At 34.4% G+C, this 21,987-nt stretch overlaps 1 protein-coding gene and 2 non-coding genes across 5 annotated transcripts; all 3 read right to left on the bottom strand.

Annotated features, from left to right (window-relative positions):
* Window positions 1-1,592: 1,592 nt before the first annotated feature.
* On the bottom strand, window positions 1,593-1,711 carry LOC149424632 (5S ribosomal RNA). The gene has a single exon (XR_016302178.1). It is a non-coding gene; the product is annotated as a 5S ribosomal RNA (ribosomal RNA).
* A 323-nt stretch (window positions 1,712-2,034) lies between these two features.
* Window positions 2,035-2,153, bottom strand: LOC149424631 (5S ribosomal RNA). The gene has a single exon (XR_016302177.1). It is a non-coding gene; the product is annotated as a 5S ribosomal RNA (ribosomal RNA).
* A 2,578-nt stretch (window positions 2,154-4,731) lies between these two features.
* Window positions 4,732-7,212, bottom strand: LOC149424630 (uncharacterized). Of its 3 annotated transcripts, none has more exons than XM_089631451.1 (5): window positions 6,689-7,212; window positions 6,342-6,543; window positions 6,172-6,258; window positions 5,921-5,995; window positions 4,732-5,112 (listed from the first exon to the last, which is right to left on the bottom strand). In XM_089631451.1, exons 1-5 carry the CDS (start codon window positions 6,857-6,859, stop codon window positions 4,748-4,750), a joined length of 900 nt encoding a protein of 299 aa, XP_089487577.1. In that variant the 5' UTR covers window positions 6,860-7,212; the 3' UTR covers window positions 4,732-4,747. The 3 variants fall into 3 exon arrangements, with proteins under 3 accessions (XP_089487577.1, XP_089487578.1, XP_089487579.1); XM_089631452.1 differs by having other exon boundaries at window positions 6,172-6,252; XM_089631453.1 differs by having other exon boundaries at window positions 6,342-6,830.
* Between the last annotated feature and the right edge of the window lie 14,775 nt (window positions 7,213-21,987).

Genomic DNA, 21,987 nt, shown 5'->3' with positions numbered 1-21,987 from the left:
ATACACAAAGTGTGTTTGGGTGTCGTGGATGGACTGGCCGGTGGATTGTTCACCTATCACATTATGTCTAAGAGATTGTAGGTTCAGCGTCATGTGTTCAAATTCTCTCCAGCGGGTGTCGTAATGATCGCCCTGTTCTACGTTTATCGTAAGCTGTTTCTTCCCTAATGCCGACTAAACACCGGGTCAGCACTTGGAAAGTATAGACCGCAAGTTGCGCAAGTAGCACTCATTACTTCAGCGCCTAGAACTAATGGATTACAGGTACAAAGACTGAAAGGTGTTCAGGAACCAACTATAGTTCAAAATGTCTGCTTTATCACACATTAGTTGTTGTTGTAACTCTACGATGATCATAATCATAATAATACCATCATAATAAACAATGCCAAAGCCGTGTTTGGTGACCAGATCTGAATAGCCAGGTACTTCCCCACCTTCCTCTTCCCCATCTCCCTCCCCTCCCCAATATCCTCAGCCTCACAACATACCCCAATTGGGGATGCCATAGTCTCACTGGCTCCAGACGGGAGCAGTTGGGACTCTTGTGCGGTAATACTGTAAAAAAAAAAAAAAAATTGAGAAATTTGATACTAGTGGTTAGGCCGTTCTAAACATTGGCCAAACTAAAAGGTTACCTACACATCAATTTGAGCCATATTTCAAAGGGAATTGATGCTCACCCTAACTTTATCGTATTGTTATATTAAAACAATACATTACTTACATACACGTACATAAGTTTTATTTCCAATTTTTAACCAAAATGGTTAAAAATGAAGAAAGAAGGTTAAGTATCTAATATAATTGCCTGAAGATTTTACAAATGCCGCAAAACTGTAAAAACATCATTGTTCAGTGCATTTTTTACTAACCCATATACGTGAGAGATATTAGAGACTACAGAACTTGTTTGATAAAACGACTCCTAGTGCAATACAACAACGCATGTAGAATGATATTTGAATACAGAAGATACTGCAGCACATCTAAAATTTTTACGGAACTAGGACTGAATGGATTCGCCGGCATGATGAGACACCAGGTCTTTGGAGCCAGGATGCTGCTAAGGGACTCCGGAAACACGGTGGTGACCGCAGCCTACCAGCACGTAGCACCACTCCTAAGAAAACGCTGGGCCCAAGCTCACTCAAGACCACCCCCATATAATTAGTCATAAATATTTATTGAAGTGAAACTTCTTTACCCGCGTCATGCAATTTCGAGTACCGGAGTAAAACCAACTCATGACCGAAACGAAAATGCGGGACCGATTAAAGTTCATTTGATCTAGTCAAAGTTTTGAAGTAAAATATAAATGCTTCTTAGCTCATCTCGACAACTGGCGTTGGTGGTGTAATGGTCAGCGTAGTTGCTTTCCAAGCAGTTGATCCGAGTTCGATTCTCGGCCATCGCACATAATTTTTTTGTTTTTAACGCCTTTTTTTTTTTCAATGGTTGACCATAATATCAATCCACTAAGTAATATTTTAGGCCTGTAGCATACTTGAAAAGTTAAAGAATGATATAAAATTTTTTATGATGTTAACGATAAAAAAATAAAAAAAAACATAAAATTACCATAAAAAATGGGCCAACGGCACGCGGTGTTCCCAAGCGGTCACCCATCCAAGTACTGACCGCGCCCAATGTTGCTTAACTTCGGTGATCGGACGAGAACCGGTGTGTTCAACATGGTATGGTCGTTGGCAAACGCTAAACAATATTAATTTCTATTCTACCTGCCAATAAATATATGAAAATTAGTATAAAAAAGCCCTAATAATACTGAAAACATTAGCAAGGTGTGTGCGACGTTGATAAAAATAATCATTACATACGCGCTTGAAAAAGATCGTAATTACATCCATAACTTTGCAGGAATTTTTTTTTTCAATGGTTGACCATAATATCAATCCACTAAGTAATATTTTAGGCCTGTAGCATACTTGAAAAGTTAAAGAATTTTATGATATTATTAATGATAGTAACGATAAAAAAATAAAAAAAAACATGAAATTACCATAAAAAATGGGCCAACGGCACGCGGTGTTCCCAAGCGGTCACCCATCCAAGTACTGACCGCGCCCAATGTTGCTTAACTTCGGTGATCGGACGAGAACCGGTGTGTTCAACATGGTATGGTCGTTGGCAAACGCTAAACAATATTAATTTCTACTCTACCTGCCAATAAATATATGAAAATTAGTATAAAAAAGCCCTAATAATAAGAGAGAAGAATACTAGAAGTTTCACTTCTGTCTTGCGTAGGCTTGACACACCCACTTTTTTTTTAGATATACCAGTATGTATAAAATTCATTGAATTTACACAATTACTATTTATTTGTAGATTTCTTGTATTCCTTAAAAAATATTATTATTTTCGAAAGTATAACTATATGATAGGGTTGGAATTGCACTAACCTCCACTCATCCTGGAATAAAGGTTATTATTATTAAATTCCCAAAATACATAAATTTATTTTTAAAATTAATCAAAACCATAGAACCTCTATTTCGACTTTAATAAGATCATCTCATGTTTCTTGGAGCCGCTTTCACTTATTCCACATCACTAGACTTACACCCGTATTCAGAGTCGATCCTTTAGTTCAAGAAACCTTCCTTTCCTTTAAAAAACACCGTTTTATATTCAGAGACACGCCTAAAGTCGGTGTGACGTCACTTAGTAAGGAAGCTACCTTTCTCAAGATTTCAAAAAATTTTGTATTCAGAGACGTCACTATGGAAGTCTCTACGACACTGCGCACGCGCATACTTGCTTACTTTGACTTTTAGCTGTCAAAACTCGAGGTTGGTGGGTAGGGTACCTTTGCCTTGCTAAGTCGGTGATTTGTTCCCAGTTGTTGCGGTTGTTGCTGTTGAAAACATAAAACAATGGAGATGCAGATTATGGAAATGGAGATCATGGAAATGGATAACGAGTTTTTGGATTACATCGTTGATCCATACAATACACGTGACGACGTTGGCACGGACAATATGGGCAGCGTGCGGCGTTATTTACGCGATTTTGAAAATCCCGTGGAGTTTTACAGTGACCGGCAATTTAAGGATCGTTATCGGTTGGAGAAAACAACTGTAATGCATATATTAATTCCTCTATTATTTCCGAATTACGCTTTAGTTAATAATAGAGGCTTGCCCATACCTCCTGTTATTCAGGTAGCTATCGCGCTGCGATTCTACGCTACTGGTAATTATCAGGTAAATGCGTCTTTTTTACTAGATATCTATTGTCAAATTATGTTCTACTTTTGTGAAACGAAAATATTACATTTTGTGATGCTGAAACTTGTTATTTACATTATGTCTGTACTGATTTGAAATCGACAAAGAATGAAAGAATGCATATATTATTTAATGAAAACATGATGTCAACCTAAAATTAACCAGATGCCCTTAGATGTACAAAATATCTAGATGGAGTGTTCATCTTGTATTATTTTCAATGTTCATTAACTACCTACATATTTTTATATGATTCCAGATTGTTGCGGGAGATCTACACAAACTGAGCCAACCAACCTCCAGCAGAGTAGTGCAAAAGATTTCCTCCAGATTGGCGCAACGGATAACTGAATTTATTCATTTTCCTCAACGGCCCCAGGACTACGCTGAAAATCGGAAACTCTTCTATTCAAGAGCCCAATTTCCAGGAGTCGTCGGATGTATTGACTGTACACACATTGCCATCAAGAGCCCAAGCCGAACAATAGGGGAATCTTTTCGCAACAGGAAAGGATGGTTCTCCTTGAATGTGCAAGCTGTGTCAGGTCCACGTTTGGAATTTTTGGACATAGTTGCCAGGTGGCCTGGTTCTACCCACGATTCCAGGATATTTCAAAACAGCGCGTGCCGCCTAAAGTTTGAGGAGAAAAGGATTACAGGCATTCTTCTCGGGGACAGCGGATATGGCCAGACAAATTATATGTTCACACCAGTATTAAATCCTGCAAATGAAGGGCAAGAAAAATATAATAAGGCGCAAATTTCCACACGGAATGTAGTCGAAAGATTATTTGGTGTATGGAAGAGGAGATTTCCTTGTCTGAGGAGGAAATTAGAAAATAAACTAAGTAATACTACAAACATTATCGTTGCGTGTGCCATTTTGCATAATTTATGTATATCGTCAAACGACCAGCATTTTGGGCGGTTTGAGGGTATAAATATACCTGTCAATTCGGTGGTGCAGTCTGCTTCAGGCAGAACGATAAGAGATGCATTTATCCAAAGACATTTTACGTGATGTGTAATGAACTGTGAAAGGACACCATATATGTAATGAATAGTGACGTCAGTAATTGTGCCGTGTAATGAACTGTGAAAGGACACCATATCTAATGTATAATAATTGTGCTGTGTAATTAACTGTGAAAGGACACCATATATAATGTATAGTAATTGTGCTGTGTATTGAACTGTGAAAGGACACCATATCTAATGTTATGACTAATGAAGTCATATTTTTTAATGCATAGTAATTGTGCTGTGTAATGTCATGCTGTGAAAGGACACCTTATCTAATGTAATGAGTAGTGAAGTCATATTTTTTATAATATGTTATAATTATGCTGTGTATTGAATTATGAAAGAGCACAAGGGTTTATCTTAAATATATACCTATGTATGTATTAATAATGTCCATTATCAAAAAAATTGAAACAGAATGGAAAATAAATAAAACATTTATTGGAGATTAATATATTTTTTATTCATATTTATTTATTGGCGAGCTCTTTTTCCAATTCTGCCTTCGCTCTTCTTATTTGTAGTTCTATAAGTTCGTTCTGCAGACGAGCTCCTTTCGACTGCTCCCGAGCAGTCTCGATCTGCTCCCGGGCAATCTGCTGGGCAGTCTCCCTCTGCTCCCGGGCAGTCTCGATCTGCTCCCGGGCAATCTCCTGGGCAGTCTCCCTCTGCTTCCGGGCAGTCTCCTTCTGCTCCCGGGCAGTCTCTCTCTGCTCCCGGGCAGTCTCCATCCTTACTACGTGCATTTCTTCATCGTACTTTGTTAGATTGGTGCTTCTGAGGCAACGCACTTGGCCCTCGTCCCGAACCACCTGCCCACTAGATGGTATCAAGTCTGAAACAACACAAAATTACAAGCTGATTAGTGAAACAACACAAAATTGCAAGCTGATTAGTCATCAATGTAAATAACAGGTTTATTTGTGTAAATAACACTCTGTGCCCCATGACATAGTGCACAGTCGGGAAACACGCCAAACACGCGCCCAACATATTTATTTATTTACACAGTAAAGTAAGTAAGTGTAAAGTAAATATAAAGTGCAAACTATAAATTACAAGTAAAAATTAAAATTTAAAGTAAGAAAAAAACAGTAAAAATGTAGAAATATAAATTATCTCTAAAAGGTACCCACAAAGATTTAAATATAAAAAGTAAGAAATCCTGGATTATGTCATCCGATTTGATAAATTTTTCAAGTACCTATGATTTCTAGTACATTAAATAGTTTTGGAGTGCAGTACTGGTAGGCATATTATGTTTACATGATGTATTATCGTGGTACCTACTAGCAAACAAATTAAGTTTAATGCATCTTTTGTATGAGGCCAGATTACCGACGAAGTGATCGATATTAGCATATTCATTGCATGTACACGGATGACATTTGTCATCAACAGCTCGGCTGTGGAACGATTTGCTGGCCTCTGTTTTTCCTCCCTCCTACAACATTGGTCTCTTCAAGACCCATTTTCACTCCTTCCTCAAAAACATTCCCCACACAGCATCTTCAACAGGGCCCCTCTTTCTTTATGGTGGAAAACGAGAGGTTAAAGTAAAGCTCTCCGAACTCCGAGCATTATTTGAACCTTTGTACGAAAATGCAAGTAATCACAGCAAATAGAGAGGTAAATATAGTCACCTTTCTTGGCTATAATGCGACGTGTCTTCGTCTTGAGCTGGGGCGTTGAACTTTCCTCCGGTGTTTTTGTTATATCTGAAAATTAAAAACACTTTTGCAATATTTCTATCTCGAAAATTATTTAAGATTTAGCATGACAACTGATAAAATTATGTAATAAGTTCCTACAGAGAAATGCGAACACTACCATCTAACAACAAATCACATTTTGAATTGATAAGAATCAATTATATTATCAAAAATTGACTTACCAAACACCGGCACTTCCGTCGACTGGTCAGTCCATGGCATGCTGAATAAAGCAGACGTGCTGGTGCTGGGCACAGCGGTATCTGAAACTTAAACAATACTTTATAAGAAATAAGGTCAAAGTTAAATAAACAAGTAGCCAAAATATTTCACATAACTTTCTTAAACTAACCGCGATCGCTGTCGTTGCTAAAGCTCAGTTCAACGTTGGTGGCCAAGTCCAGCACGCTGTCAACGGGATGATGCTCATCAGAGACAGTTGGCGACAGCCTGCCCCCTCCCGTCTTCATCCTGCTCCTCTTTTCCTCGCAGAGCTCCATCTTCCTTTTTGACTTAATGTTGTCCCAGCATTTCTTAAGCTGCGCTTGGGTCCGCTAAGAAGGAATTCAATAATACAGTATTATAATAGTATTACGGAATCGGAACAATAGAAGAGTATGTATATGAATGAAAAAAGAGTATCCCTGTGGGGAAACGGCGTGATGGCTAGTTAGTATTTCAATTACAAAAGATACAAACCTTTTGATTGCCGGCGATTGAGTTGAAATCATCTGTCAACTTGGCCCACGCATTTTTCTTCTCGCCAAGTTGCAGATGATTAGTCGAAATGCTGGCAACGGCAGGATATGTGTTTATTAAATCTAATAAACATTGCCTTTCACTCGGCGTGATTATAATACGAGAATTCATTGTTTAAAAGGGAAACTTTCGAGACACTCAACTGAAGATGTAACAGAGACTTTTGACAGGCCGATGTTATTTACTTATTTACGACAGACGCTTGAACTAAATCCATAGACAACAGCATAGATAAACACACAGATTGTCCCAAAACGGGGCATGTTGTTTCCGTAGAAGCAGGACATCGACAAGTTTCGGATGACGTCACACCTTTCTTTCGGCGTAGACAAAAGGTCTCTACCTGAGGAAAGGAAGCTCAAAGTGTGGACTCTGTATAGAAGCGTTAAAGGTAAGGACGGTTCTTACCTTTGCTTAGGTAAGGCTGACACTTGACTTAGACAACTTTAAGGATCGACTCTGAATACGGGTGTTAATCTTTCAAAGTGCAACGGAATTCGGTCGGAAACGATTATCTTTTTAAGCTGTCATAACACTATGATCAAAATAAATAACTCTGTTTTTTATTATTTTGTGAAGCTTTGAAACCTTTATTCTCACAAAGTAATTAATGTTTTTTTTATATTAACATTACCAACCTTCCTATCTTGAACACCCTGTTTTAATTTCCTTTCATCCGATGCCATAAGAAATCAATTTTCTAAAATATACGTCGTATTATTTATCGATCGATCCAAAGGGCTGTACAGTTAGCTAAGTACATAATCTTTTACTTCGCACTTCCTTACTCGAGATTATTTACTGACTCATTTTAAGTATATACTTCATTTGGCAGTGAATAACAACAGTGTAAAAAAGTTGTCAGTCGTCCTACATAATGGCCTCCAAAAGGTACCGTCATGTTTTACAAGCCGCCATATCAAAATCAATAAACAATGTCAATCTTAACGATACTTCTTGACGATTTTGGAGAGGTACCCAGTGGCAATAATAAATCGCAGCTAATTGGAGTACGGAAGTACAAGTAATAAAATTATCGTTTTGATTAAAAGCTTTCAGCACGGTTCCATATTTGGACACTTCGTTTTGTTGAACAACAAATTATAATAGTGCATGTTCTTTTATTATGTCGTATATATACGCACATGTACGAAATAAATTTGTTCTAAGGATGGTTGAAATTTATTGGGTGGTCTTGGTCATCCTATTCTTCTTGCAGATATTGCAAAATTTATATCTTATATTATTAGTAACACGAAAATTAATGGCTGGGCAGAGTATTACACTCAAAACTTAAATTTGGATTTGAGGAAAATTATTTGGCCTAACCGAAAAACAAAAATTTTCAAAAGGTTTGTCAAATATTTAATACGGATAAATGCAACATAATTTATTTGTTTTTCAAATTATAAAATGTAGTATAATATTATAATGTATACTTATAACAATTACTCATACACACGCGGACATAACGTAGTTACTTTACGAAATAAATATCGGTCCTACCCAATTGAGATTTTTCTCAGATGTTAGCGCGTTTGGCTCCAAACTCTGGAAAGGAAGATTGAATCCTCATTCAAATATTGATTTTAAAAGACACTGTAAGAGTTCACAACCGTAAAAAGCCAGTTTCTGGAGAAAAAAGTTCAAACCTCTGTCAAACCATAAAAAAAAACGAATTTTAAACACATCCATTAATAAACATAGATGTGTCATAGTGAAAAAAACTTTGTTTTTAAATGTTTTTTTATTTCTTTAAACCGGGTATTGATTTGTTTATTTTTTAAATCATTAATTGGCATTTACCGTTTTCTTTATTGCTGATGGAAATGAAGTATAGATCTTAATTGAAAGGTATTTATAGTTCCTTTGTCCAATTAGTCGCGAAAGTTAGGACCAATATTCAATTTAACAAATGTTATAAATCTAACCATTTCTCTTTTCTCCCGTGAGATAGAAGTTGGATTTGATAACAATTGGTTGTATAATCGATATGTGCTATTAGATGCTAAAAGCGGCTGATATTAGGTAACGCAGCAGAATTCTAACCTTTACTGGTGATCTTTGTTTCATTCTGGTTACACGGATATATCTTCAATAATACAATCTACAATTAATCGGACACATTAAAACAAACGGATTACACTGCTGAACAAACAGAAACAGGTGTGTTAAACTGGCGGTCGTCTTAAGAATAAACGAAAGTTTTTAGAGTTCGGTGACATAACCCTTTGGGGTATATTGTGAGACTGAAAAAAATGGGTAGAGAAGAAGATGAGGCGAGGAAGATAACTGGCTATTCAGATTTGGTCACCAAAGACGAAAGCCATTTGAAGCAACGCAACGTTTCGATTCTGAAGAGAAATCTTTTTCCAGGGCGAAACTGAGAGTATCTATTACTTTGGAACGTGCGGAAGATATTGTATATATTATTTTCACGTTAAATAAATCAAAATCATAAACTTTGGGTTCGTTATCAAAAATCTTAACCGTCTACCACGGAGGTCATAATTAGATGAAACTTTATAGAAAGGGATCTCAAATTATTGCATTAATCTCAGTGTAAAACTTATTAAATTTTAAAGCTGCATGCAACGGCTTTAGCTGTATAGGTATTCCTCTGTTTTGCAAGGCAAAAGATTGGGGTAAACATGTATGATACTCATACAGAAACTGAAGTGACCTAAACACATGCATTTCCTTAACTAGGGCACCTGAATTTTATATTTTTTAAGATAAGCAAATGAACATATTTGAAATGAATGCTAACCGCTTGAAATCTTTTGTTGATATACAAAAATAGATTACTATAGAATGAGATGAATTAAAAAGGACTGCTCGTTTCGGATGGGTTGGCAAATTTTAAAAAATGATGATAGTTAGGATGGATAACAGAAGGCTCTTGGAGAAATTGTTAGATGTACAACTCTTCAAACGTTTCCAACCAATCTAATTAAAGTATCCTTCAATTGATAACAGTGAAACCTAATTATATTCCACTGTTACAAATTCCCTTGTTTTGAAGTTCCAGGATAGTAAATTAATAATAAATGTACCGTGCACTCCCGACCTTATCCCGGCAATCCCGAAAAAAGGTCCGCACACAAATAACGAATTTTGGCTCTGACGCACGTTCTGGAACCGTTTTTATGGTGTATTAACTATCCCATAGGTTTATTCGTATCATATGTGCGTTCCGAGATCCGCAACTGCGAGCCGCGCGTCGTGATCGTTTTGGCAGCGGGTTTATTTGTACGGGCAAATACTGCACAGTAGTGCGGTGTGGTGCGCTGTTCAAACTGTAGTAATATTATAATCCTAGTGAGTTATGTTCACCGTAGTTTTTTTGGGAATTCGTTGCACAACCGCTCTTTAAAAACATCACACTAATTTGTGCTCTAATTCTCTACAAAATAAGATTTGCTATTTTTCCAATTTAATTGTACAGTTTGAAAATGGTCTTGAAAGCCGAAACATCTGTAAAAATAATACAAACCAAAACACTTATTTTTTATTTATTTTATCAATACAAGACTAAGAGGGTACATATGGTTTTTGTGATATTTCACCCTCCATGCGATATAATTGTGTTTAATTTGTAGAAATAGTTCTACAAATTAAACACAAAAACAATTGAAGAAAAATCTATATTTGTAAAAAGCATTAGTTTTGTGGCTCGAAGTAATTTAAAAAAATAAACAGGTAAATTTGTTTTTATAAAAGTGAAATATATTTGTAAAGGAAATTTTTCTGCTCACCTCCCACTCCAAAACTTAGAAACATATGTATATATCAGTATTGTACGTCTGATAAGTTACTTTTAATATTCTCCTGACGAAGGAAGTATTTGTTGGGTTAGCTAGAAGAAGGATGTAACCTATAAGCTATACCCTTTGTACTCTTTTTGTGCAAAAAATATTTATTTGAATTTTGAAGGATACTTCTGAAACCGGTTGTGTGTAATTAAAATAAAGTGGTCAAAAAAAATGTTCGTGTTTATTTTTGTAAAAAAATTCAAGACTTACATGCATTCCGGGATCAATATTTACTTTCCTATAATCTCAGCATTTTCAATTTCTATATTTCATTTTAAGATATTTGACCAGTTATCGAGGAAAGACGTTAAGATTTAATTATTTGAACAACCGTCAAATTTGATCAATGAATAACATCAGAATTTTCGACATTAGATCGGTCTCCTAAAGTGTTTGATTATCGTCTTTATAATATTAAGTTGTTTTTATTCGGTGACAAAAGACAATGTTTTTTTTCCTATCCACGCAATCTAAAATACATAAAAAAATATTTAATAATATTGACTTGAATTGAGTGAGGCGCTAAATAATTTATAACGAGCTTGTAGGCGGAATGGAAAACGGACATGCACATATTTTACCAATTAAAACTGAATGATTAAAGGCGGTCACCTATCGAGCCTTTGGATTGGTAAATCACTAGTAGGTAGGCAGACAGACACTAAATATCAAACAATATTTAAATCATTTAAAACCAAACTTTTTCAATCTAATATTATTTATATCAATCTATAAATAATTAGACCAGACATTTTTTTCTGCGGTTTTCAAAAGTATGAGTCAATGTTTTGTAATGCGTGATTAAGAAATAGTAACAACAAACTAAATGTGTTAATTTCGTTTTTTTTGTATTTTTTTGTACTCATTGGGAATTTTGGAAGGAGAACGGAAAATGCATGAAAACATTGATTTAAGTAGTGTTGTTTAGATTTTCGTTCAAATGTACAAAAATAAAAACAGCACTAATCGTCCATCAAATATAACGGTACTTAAAAAAATCAAACAACTTTACCTTAGTGATTTGTACATAATATGTCCTATATTTAGGTCACCTATGAATAGAGTCACCTTGTGATCCTAGTAAAAAACAAATAATATGTAAATAAATCTTACATTATATATTTAAGTGTTTAAGCATTCAAGTAAAACATTTTATTACACTTTCCAGCCATACTGAAATTATCTCGAATCACCGAAGCATAATAAAATATGTTTTATTACACACTTCTTGAATGTAACAATGTTGCTGCTGGTGTCATGAACCTAAATCTGGCTTGCTGTTGTGCAGTCAAACACATATGTTTATTTTTCATTGGACTACTATTAGTACCTTAGTAGTTATTTAATAGCGAGTATCACATTACATAATCAAAATTATGCCTATAACTGCATAACTCGGGGTCGTCTCAATCTCCTACCCTTTTTCTACTGCCTTCACCTTGCAACTTACCCCAACACTTAGTGGATCAAATTAAAATGGCATAAAAACATTCAAAGTTATAAACCCACTTACGGATAACGAAACGACATTTATTTAGCAAAAAAACACCTTTCTCCTGATTTAAAACGAATTGAAAAGTTTAATGTGCACAAATCAATAATTCAAATCTAAGTGAAAGAGGTTAATGAAAAACTCGCAAAAAACACAAAAATTACATATAAGACAATTTAATAGATTTCAATAACTTTAGTCAGCCTCAGCACAGGACCTCCTACAGAGGAGTACTAAGAAATACAATTACTGTATTTTTTTTAAATCCACCACCATATTTTGCATAGGCATTAAATAAAATAATAAATATATTGAAAAAATTTTGGGGGTGGTTGGAACTGTTGTGCGCTATTCACATAAAAGTAGGATAGTTTCGGTGAAAAACAACGAGAGATCTTAGGTGTCGTCATCGTTCTCCTGTCTTTTTCGTTTATAAAAAAGACGCGCGAGAAGGAAGAGGACAACCGTCTGTGAAATCCTATTTGAAATATGAAATGTGCTCTCGCTGAGACGTTTAACGTATAGCGTTTTCCTCTAACACACTCTTAGAACACAAGTAACAAAATATGGTGGTATAACATCTGAACCATATCATACTAGTAAAGGTGTTCCACAGGAATTTGTCTCGAGTCCAATGTTGTTCATTATATTCATGAATGATATTGTTAAAGTTCTAAAGCATTTTGCCATCAAATTATTTGCTGATGGTACATTATTATACAAAACCAATAAAAAAAATACAGGATGACATTGAGAAAATACAAATTGACTGAGATTGAGATTATGGTTACACAAAATAGGGAGATGAGGATAATTTTTAAAAACAATTTTTTTACTAGAGATATAACAACGTTACAAAAATTAAATATGATGACAACCAAACAACATATAATATATAATACGTTAACTATAATGTATAAGCTTAAAAATAGCATGCCCCTTAATTATCTGCAAATTATTATGTACCAAGAAAATATTCACAATTATTCTATGAGAAGTGGCATAGAATTTAGGCTTTTCAAAATTAAACTTAAGTGGTCACAAAAGAGCGTGTTTTATAAAGGACAAAAAGTTTATAATAACCTACCAAAAGCCGTAAAGGAAGCCACTAGTCTTCGCACTTTTTGCAAAAAATGTGCTGTGTATTTAAAAAAAGTTATGATTTGTATACGAAGGTACTTACCAATATTATTTTAGTCAGCTATAACCAATTTTACTATATTTCTTAATTTGTATTTTTAAAACCAATACAACTGTATTTTTAATATTTTTTGGTGTTTTATATGTTTTTTCTACTAGACGTATAAAAAATTGCATACATCTAAATAAATATTCAAAAACAAATAAACTCTTACAACGTTTCTTTTCAAAGCCACAGACTCAACCAGCCAGGTCGACAGAAGGTTTCCCATTTTTTTAAAGCACTTACCTATACAGCCACTGCATTCACTTGAGATCCGTTGGGTCAATAAAATTAGACGGAAGAGTTCGACGCATTTAGAACACCTGGCTATCTAAAAACGTCAGTTGAGCGTTTAATTGCGATTATCTCCGGTGTGTTGCGGTATTAGGTATTATATTGTTTCTTCACTAATGCCAGATACACTGCAGAAACAACTGTGCCATATGTCATGGATTCGCAACCTTTTCTCGCACACGACATACCTGAGTATCGAAATCTCTGTATGATGAAGCGTATTATATTTTTAACCGTGGATACATAGTTAACGTTTCCCTTCAAACAATAAACTTATATATATATTATTGAACCTAGAATAACTGTATTAATTAATTCTGCTAAATATTCTGCCTCAGTACAGGTTCGCCTAGTAAAGATGGTTATGTACACATTAAATAAAATTATTATCTCTCTATTACTGTGATCTGATACATTATTTTTATATTACAATTCGTTTTACTAAATTATAAAAATGTATTTTAGCTTTAAAGAAAACCCAAGTATCACAAATTGTAAAATCTATTTTATGCCAACCTATAATTTTACATGTTTATATTCCTGTTCTGTTTTTGATAAATAATAATAAACTAAAAAAAACTTTTCTATGGACGTTTTATATGTTTTTAGATACACAAAAATAACTTAGCACAAGCAGACCTTTATGCGGCATATAACTTGAAAGTAAAACGTATGTCGGTAGGTAGGTATCCATTAAAAAAATGGATATCATTCCCCAGTAATGTGCAATTATCGTTTTTATTTGAGGGAGGATTATAAGATATTACAAAAATAGATATTATGTGTCCATACTAAAAATTTGAATTTTATTACCAATTTCTTATTTGTATTAGTTGGAAAATTATTGCCTTAAAAATAATTTTGAAATGTTATTCTTTTTTTTACGGATATAAACGTTAGAATTATTTTTTTATAAAATTGGATTTGGTAGCGTGATTCTCACTGGGTGCTTTACTCATACTGAGGTTAACTATCAATGACGTAAAAAAATATTCAAAAAGCCTTCTACTGATAGCTTTACTTTAACCTCTCCCCTCGCCCATATGTAACAGAAAGAAAAGGCACAATGGAGCTCTTAAAGGCAGGGCAAGACCATATGTAAAATCAATGTCATGCGCAGAATGATTTAAATACAATTTTAATGGGATTTTTCCACTTTAAAGTCAATGTCTCGCCGCACGGCCAACATCGGCTCGTGACAAAACAGTTGCCGAGCACTTTCATTCACCAACCATATACCAAGAGAAAAATCTCCGGCTGCGGCAGTTCACAGACCGTGGGACTCTCTTTCTCTTCACAGTATTATTTACATAGCCAATAATGAAAACTGAACCATAAAATGTTTATTAGCTGTGTTCTTAGCCGGGTTAATCCGTGTTATTTGTGAGCGAGATGCATAATAACTCGTATAATGGCGCCAATAAATCATTGTGCACGTTAGAAAGATTTATGCGCGCACTTACTGTACGACTGTTCCAATATTCGGACTTTATGTTGGTGAACTGAACCAACCGAGATTGAAAAAAGATTGACTACATTATTTGCATAATATATATATAGGAAACAAGGTTGATTGTTATCGTTTTCATTAAAATTCGCAGCCAGTGTGTCCTAGAGTGAAAGTAGAAAAGCATTTTTACGAAAAGTCAAAACAACCACAATCTCGACAAATATCTGACTAGTGTGATCCTTACAGATATGAAAGCAAAAGACTTTGATTGGTCATTGAAATTGATCTTCTATTCAAGAATAAATGTCAATATTGGACGGGTTGTTTCGGAGAATTTGAACAATTCATCAAATTTCAACGTTCATTTTCGGGTTCTGTGAAAGTCCTATTCAAGTTCTGTTACTATATCATTGTAGGCTAGTTGCTTGACAAAACTGAAATTAAAACAGAACTTGAAAAAAATCTTTCACAGAGCTTGAAAATGAACGTTGAAATTTGATGAATTGTTCAAATTCTCCGAAACAACCCGTCCTAAGTATTTTTGAACATTTTCAGTGTTTTCAATCTAATCATCGTTTTTATACTTAAAACAATATAAGAAATCACGATCACAAACGACGTATTTACGCTCACAAACTTTGCTAACGAGATATAAACGGTGTTAAGAGTTAATTTTGTTGTTGTTTTTTTTTTCAAAAAGAAACAAAACACCTTTTTTTTATTTTCCACATCACTGCCGAGTAATCGCCCACCCCCCACCTCGACCCTAGTTTTCCAATACATACTGATTTTCTTATGTTTTTAGTAGAAGAAATAAAAAATCGGAAGAAATAAATAAGCTTAGAAAACACTGGTTAGTCAGGTATGTTTCTGAACCTCCTCTATAAAGCTTTATATTTAAAGTTGAAATGAAACGTCAATCTGTCTGCAGTTAACCACGGGTTTAAAATCAATTTAACGCCTCAAGGGGTTTGATTTAATTAAGGTCTTCCGTCAATTTGCTTCCATAAGACACTCGCGATAAGTGCAGGAACTGATTCAAATAAACTTTTAAAAGAGAAATATTTCAGTCGATTGCTTCTAAATTAAAGTATTTCTTTGATTTCACTTACATACAACCTACATTTTGGACTCCAGATAATGTATGAAACAGAGTTTAAAAATTAATTATCTAAAACTTTGATTTAGTGCAGTGGTGGAAATCTACTATTTCTATTTATTAGTGTTTCCCTTTATAAGATGTTGAATCCACCCTCCGGAACTGTGGGATCGCCAAGAGAAGCAGGGTGGTAGAGTAACCAATAAACGTAACGTTTTAATATCTACAAATAATATTAAATTAATTCAATATATAAAAAACAAAGTTATAAACAGTCATTAGTCATAAACATTTTTAAAACTTGAATAAATTTAAGTAATATTTTTTAAGTGTTATTTGTGTAAATAATCTTTGCGAAATAAAATTTTGAACTTTTCTTAGATAATATCTATACTATGATTTAAAATCCTTACGGCTAAAATTATCGTGATTACTTTTAAAGTTATTTTGTCGTTTTGCGTTTCCTCCTAATTTAGCCAACGTTTGGAACAGCGTACGATCATTAGGTGTAAGGGTTATGTGTCATCTATCTTCTGAGGAAGCACAAAATAATAATCCAAAAATTAATCACGATTTTAACCGTGATTAGTTTGTAGTATAGTTCGTATAGTTCGTATCATCGTATAATGAAGCAATAAAGAGGTTATCTTAATGTTTTATTCCAAAGAAGATTCAACTGAATTGTACCATTCATCTCAAGTATGTATGTGTACATACATGCAGAGTGGTCCGTGGTAAAAGCCAGCGGGGGTTATCACCTCCCGTAATTTTTGGTTTGCAATTATTATCAAAATATATTATCATCCTGGCGATGCAACTTGCTTGCTGGCGTTTATTCGAAGGCAACGCGAAGTGACAAGATACAAGGTGTGAATCTGCAATAACATGATATCAATTGGTATTATCGTAATTCTTTATCATGCTTCAAATTAAAAATAAAGATAATTTTCATATGAAAATATAACGTCGACGTAATCATATTAAAATGGTAAGATTCGGGAAGTAAAAAAAAAGACCCTTCTATTTCGTCGACGATGTGTGGACCCTCCAGAGACAAGAAGAGGCATTTCAAACAGTGGCAAGAGAACAGTTTTTTTTTCATTACCTCTATAATCTTGGATGCTGTGTCTTTTTAGGGAATTGAAGGAGAGGAAGTTCTGGGAAAGAAAAGAGTATGAGGGGTGGTAGGAATTAGTGTCCGGGAATGATAGATGTATGAATCCATCCCTACCACTGTGGTGCAAGGCGATGTTCCTTGTAATGGTTCTTCTGGAGAGGTCAAAAAGTCTCCCTCAACCAGTAGGCAGATTTATCTGTCGCCAAGACATGGACAAACCTCACACCATGAACCCGAGCACCCCTGCTAAGACATCAAAAGTAGTGAGCCACTTGAAGTGACCTATGTCAGAGGTGTTGGTTATCCAATAAATGGTTCCATTCCCGTCTCCCGAATTGAATTGAGATGAAAGAATAGACACGATGAAACAAGAAGATACAAGCAGAGGAAAGAAGAAGGAAAACATAAAGAAGGAAAAAACAACCTTCAATCAATTCCCTTATTCCTTTCCTTCCTAAATTCCAATAATGACTCAGTATGTTGGCGTTTATTTAGTCCTAACAAATCGGTGCCCCGTTTGTACCGATTGCACTGGAACTCAAGTGCTCCTGACTGGGTTGGAAGTTCGTATCGTACCGAAAATCATTCTGGTATATGTCAATCCTAGAGAAATCTTTTTTCGATGTATTTACTTATTCGTTCATAACACAGATGTAAAATAAAACTAGTTTTCTAAAATTAAATATATAATAATATTACTACCTACGAAATCAACTAGAATTATTACAAGTGCACTGCTATCCACTTAAAACGGAATATAATTGGTAGTTAAAAGTGCCATTTTTACTAAAATATGGCATCTCAATTCGTGGTGTTGAAATGCCAGTCTCATTCTCGATGGACAAGGATAATTGCATGTTATCAAAAACAGTAATTTACTTTGCATAATGAACACGTCAATTCGGGACGGTCTTTATCCGACTTCTTTTTTTATCACTCGTAACAACAAATTGCTTGTCGTAAATTTTAAATTGCTATATTATTCATAATATTATGTACCTGTATCTACATATGTTGAATGAATATGTGTTTTTTTGTTGCTGTATTCTCGTGTCTAAAGATAGTGATCATCTTTGATGTTACTCCTCCATTTCACTTGGCACCCTGTGGCTTGGTTTGCTGACACCGAGAAGCAGAGAAGGCAAAACTATGACATGTGCGATTTTCATTGATTCCCAGCTTTATTTTTGGATAACGATTTGAATAAGTTTTGTCATCCTTTTACTCATGGATTGAAATTCTCAGACCTTCAATCACCTGCTTATAGGTGCGGTTTGGTGGGTTTTCTCTGTCTCCGTCGCACAGAGTCATGCAGATTTCTTCGAAAAATTGCTTATAATCAATTTAGCCTGTATTTCATATTATCCTGACAAGGGTGTATATGAGAAGAAGTTTAGAGGATTCCGAGAGGAGTCCAGAGGAATGGCAGCCTCTTTCCGGCTCCTGGAAAATACAATAATATTGTTTATATCTACGACTATCTCTTGATAATGTGATGTAAATAATGAGTTGCGGTCAGCAGTGATACCAAAATACTTTCTTTAAAGGTATTGAATGTTTGGACCATTTTCATAACACTGTTTACGTGAAAAAAATCACCTCGAAAGTCTACAAATATTTACTATTTAAATACATTTAAAATACGCAAAATTACCACAAACAATACTTTGTTTGAACATATTAAAAGAAAGGTAAATGGAAAAATAATACTTTTAAATATCAAACAATCCATTTTCATATGACGCTTTACTTTTTTATTTATCTATAGTTCTTTGTTTTAATTCCATTATATTTGGAACTCTCAAATGTTACTGATAGCGGATACTATTTCTATAAATATTCAGGATGACCGTAAACTATAAGGAAAATTTTCCGTACAAATTTGAACAAATTTTCGATTTCCGGAAATTTCAATATTTATTTCTTCTTTTTCAATTTAGTGAAACGAAGTATTGTTTTTCAATAAAATATGTGCAATAAAGGCCTGTTTACCTCTGACAACCTTTCCCGTGTTGTACTATAGCTACGCCCTTGTAAACATGGTTATTTGATAGGTAGGTACTTTCCAACAATCCTCTCCCCTTAATCCTTTTTTGCACTCTTCCTTGAATCCTATATTCCATCGCATTCATATACGCAAACGTAACCTTCGTGACTGTAATATATTGAATTTCGAAGGTGGGGAACTTATGTTTAGTCTCTCGTTATGACCAGCGACCACATTAAGCAAAATTTTTAATGCACTTTTTGCAGAGGATTACATAATTGCATCGGAGTTATATTTCGGTACAACAGAAGAAAGAAGTTCTCCACGCCTGGCATAGAAATCCCGTTGCTTTTATGACCGTCCCACGAGTAGGAGACATCCCTTTTCTCCTCCATACCTCAACCCCTCAGACCAAAACCAGTTTCTCCGGGTCACCTCTTCTACCAAGGTCTCCAAAGATAATCGACTGTAAAAAAACAAAACAAAACAAAATGAAATGCATAACTCACAGCGTCATAATCAGCAAAAGCAAAGCCGTCTTCGTTCATTTTCTATGTCATGTCGCATTACTAAAGTTTTGTTACATTTTGTACATTCTGTTACGTATGTACACGGTTGACATTTGTCACGTGAGAACGGGTCGTTTCTAGAACGAGTCATGGTTCTTGACAAACTATGCTGGATTTGTCAAACGATTTTGGGAGTTGCATACAGTTATTTTGGAATAACGTGTCAACCTTGACGTAAAGTAATCCTTGACAAGAACTTTGCTTATTTTTTCTGTAGTAAAGATAAAGTCGATCCCTTTAGAACAATTTTTAAAATATTAATTGCGCTTTCAGTCTTATTTCATTTTTTACTTTGTCGCCAATATGTATAAGTTTAAAGTTAACTATATCAATGTTGATCTGCTTTTTTACGAACAATTACTATGTTATAACTGAAAATAATAACCGTAACTTTTATATTATTACAGATCCACTTTAGCGATGTGTTGTGCACTTTTTCCCTATCCCCTCCAAACTGATATATTATTATTTGGTGATGAAGCAAATTTGTGCAAATTGTCAAATTAATGATTTTCATACTGATTTAAAAAACTATATTTGGTATTCAGAAAATATTGATAGATTTTCCAAACATTTTCAGATTGAAATGTTTGAAAGATAAGAGGTAGAGGGATGAGACGGACAAATGAGGCAGTTCTGGATTAGGAATCCGATTTTTTTTTTGTTTTAGACTCTTTAGAGGGAACGAAGTTAGCAACCTCCTTTCTCTTCTCCTATCATTGCTTATTAATTTCCTACCTCACTCCCTCAAATCAACCAGGTTGACAAGGTTCTCTTCATACAGAGCTTTGCAGATGTGTATTAGGTATCACATATAATAACCTATGCTTATTAATTTCATCTAATTTTCCTAAACCTACGCAATCTCATCTGTTTTTCATCTCATTTGTCAACTCTTACTTATTAGTACCCAATTTTCGCAATATTATGATAACAATCATAGTCAAAAATATTATTTTCAAAACATTCATAAATATCCGATGGTATGTGTAATGATTTCTTATGCGTCAAAATTCAAGATTCGGTTCATAATTTTTATGACCGCTTAAACCTGATGTCACATTAAATTACTATTTTGTAATTCTCCTTAGTTTGTTTTTTTCCCACAGATCTCATAACTGGAAGCTGCCTATGGACCAAACATCATTACATGCTCTAATAACATTAAATTCAACAGTGACACCAGATTTGTGACGTGAATCCGTAGAGCACAATAAACAATCTGATACGAAGAAGAGATTGATAAACTGATTATATTAATTTATCAATGGCTTGAAATGAAATCGTGGGAAAACGATAGACAGATAGAGATCCTAATTGAGTTACTTTAAATCAGATTTTCATCTGTTGAACATCTTTAGGTATCAATTTAAATCTCTGCTACACGATGTAACCGTAAAGTAAGGAATCTACCGTGTATTATAAACCAAAAATAATTATTATTATAACTTCTTTTCATTTAAATTTTGACATACATAATTATAGTTAGAATATAAAAACTTACTAGTTTACAGTTGGAAAAAATATAATAAGCAGTAATTGTTGATTGAAGTACTAGTACATATTGAATTACTTGGCGGGTTGGAAATAAGCCGACGTGGCTCAGTTGTCCAAAGCGTCTGACCGGCCATCAGAAGGCGCGGGTTCAATTCCCATTGAATCGATATGTTCAATTTGTATTGATATTACAGGCGACTAATTAATTATTGCTTATAATAATTTTTTAACAACCAATTTTGATTCGAGCTGAACCTGATGAAGTTCACACTAATTTATTTTTTAAAGATAAACTTATGTTTATTTATTTTATTCTATTTTTTTTTTATTTTACGCAAACGATTGAGGATTTCAAATATTTAAATTTTTTTATAATAGGTACACAGGTGATTTAACTTTTCATTGGGACTTTATGGCGTTCCTGAATTCAATCTTTCCAACTTTTATTCTTTTTCTTTTACCCATTATAATATAAATAGGTACATATTTGTGGTTTCATAAAGATAGGTGTATTGCTTGGAGGTAATTTTTTTCCAATATTGAGAATTAATTTATTTGTGGTTTCATTTTATACTACAACCGTACTTAGCGCGATTTTAGGGAATTGGATAGGTAATGAAAATAATTTGAGTTCGGTATAAGCCAAAGATATTAGAAGAACGAGATGTGCTATGCGCAGTTCGTACTGAGTGGAATTGTTTTGCCGAGTGTCGCCGGTTTTGTTCACCAATACTAC

Source organism: Hesperophylax consimilis, chromosome 4, assembly GCF_061612785.1.
Source record: "Hesperophylax consimilis isolate HC1 chromosome 4, BYU_Hcon_1.0, whole genome shotgun sequence".
Taxonomy (NCBI): Eukaryota; Metazoa; Arthropoda; class Insecta; order Trichoptera; family Limnephilidae; genus Hesperophylax; species Hesperophylax consimilis.
The sequence above is the reverse complement of the archived record's forward strand: the minus strand, read 5'-3'. Positions and strand labels throughout refer to the sequence as shown.

Bases quoted from the DNA above. Each gene is read 5' to 3' on its own strand.
- LOC149424630 (XM_089631451.1), bottom strand. From the start codon at position 6,859: ATGAATTCTCGTATTATAATCACGCCGAGTGAAAGGCAATGTTTATTA. The intron at 6,259-6,341 runs GTTAGTTTAAGA...GTATTGTTTAAG, and splicing joins TAGCAACGACAGCGATCGCG to TTTCAGATACCGCTGTGCCC. The intron at 5,113-5,920 runs GTGACTATATTT...GTGTTGTTTCAG, and splicing joins TCGCATTATAGCCAAGAAAG to ACTTGATACCATCTAGTGGG.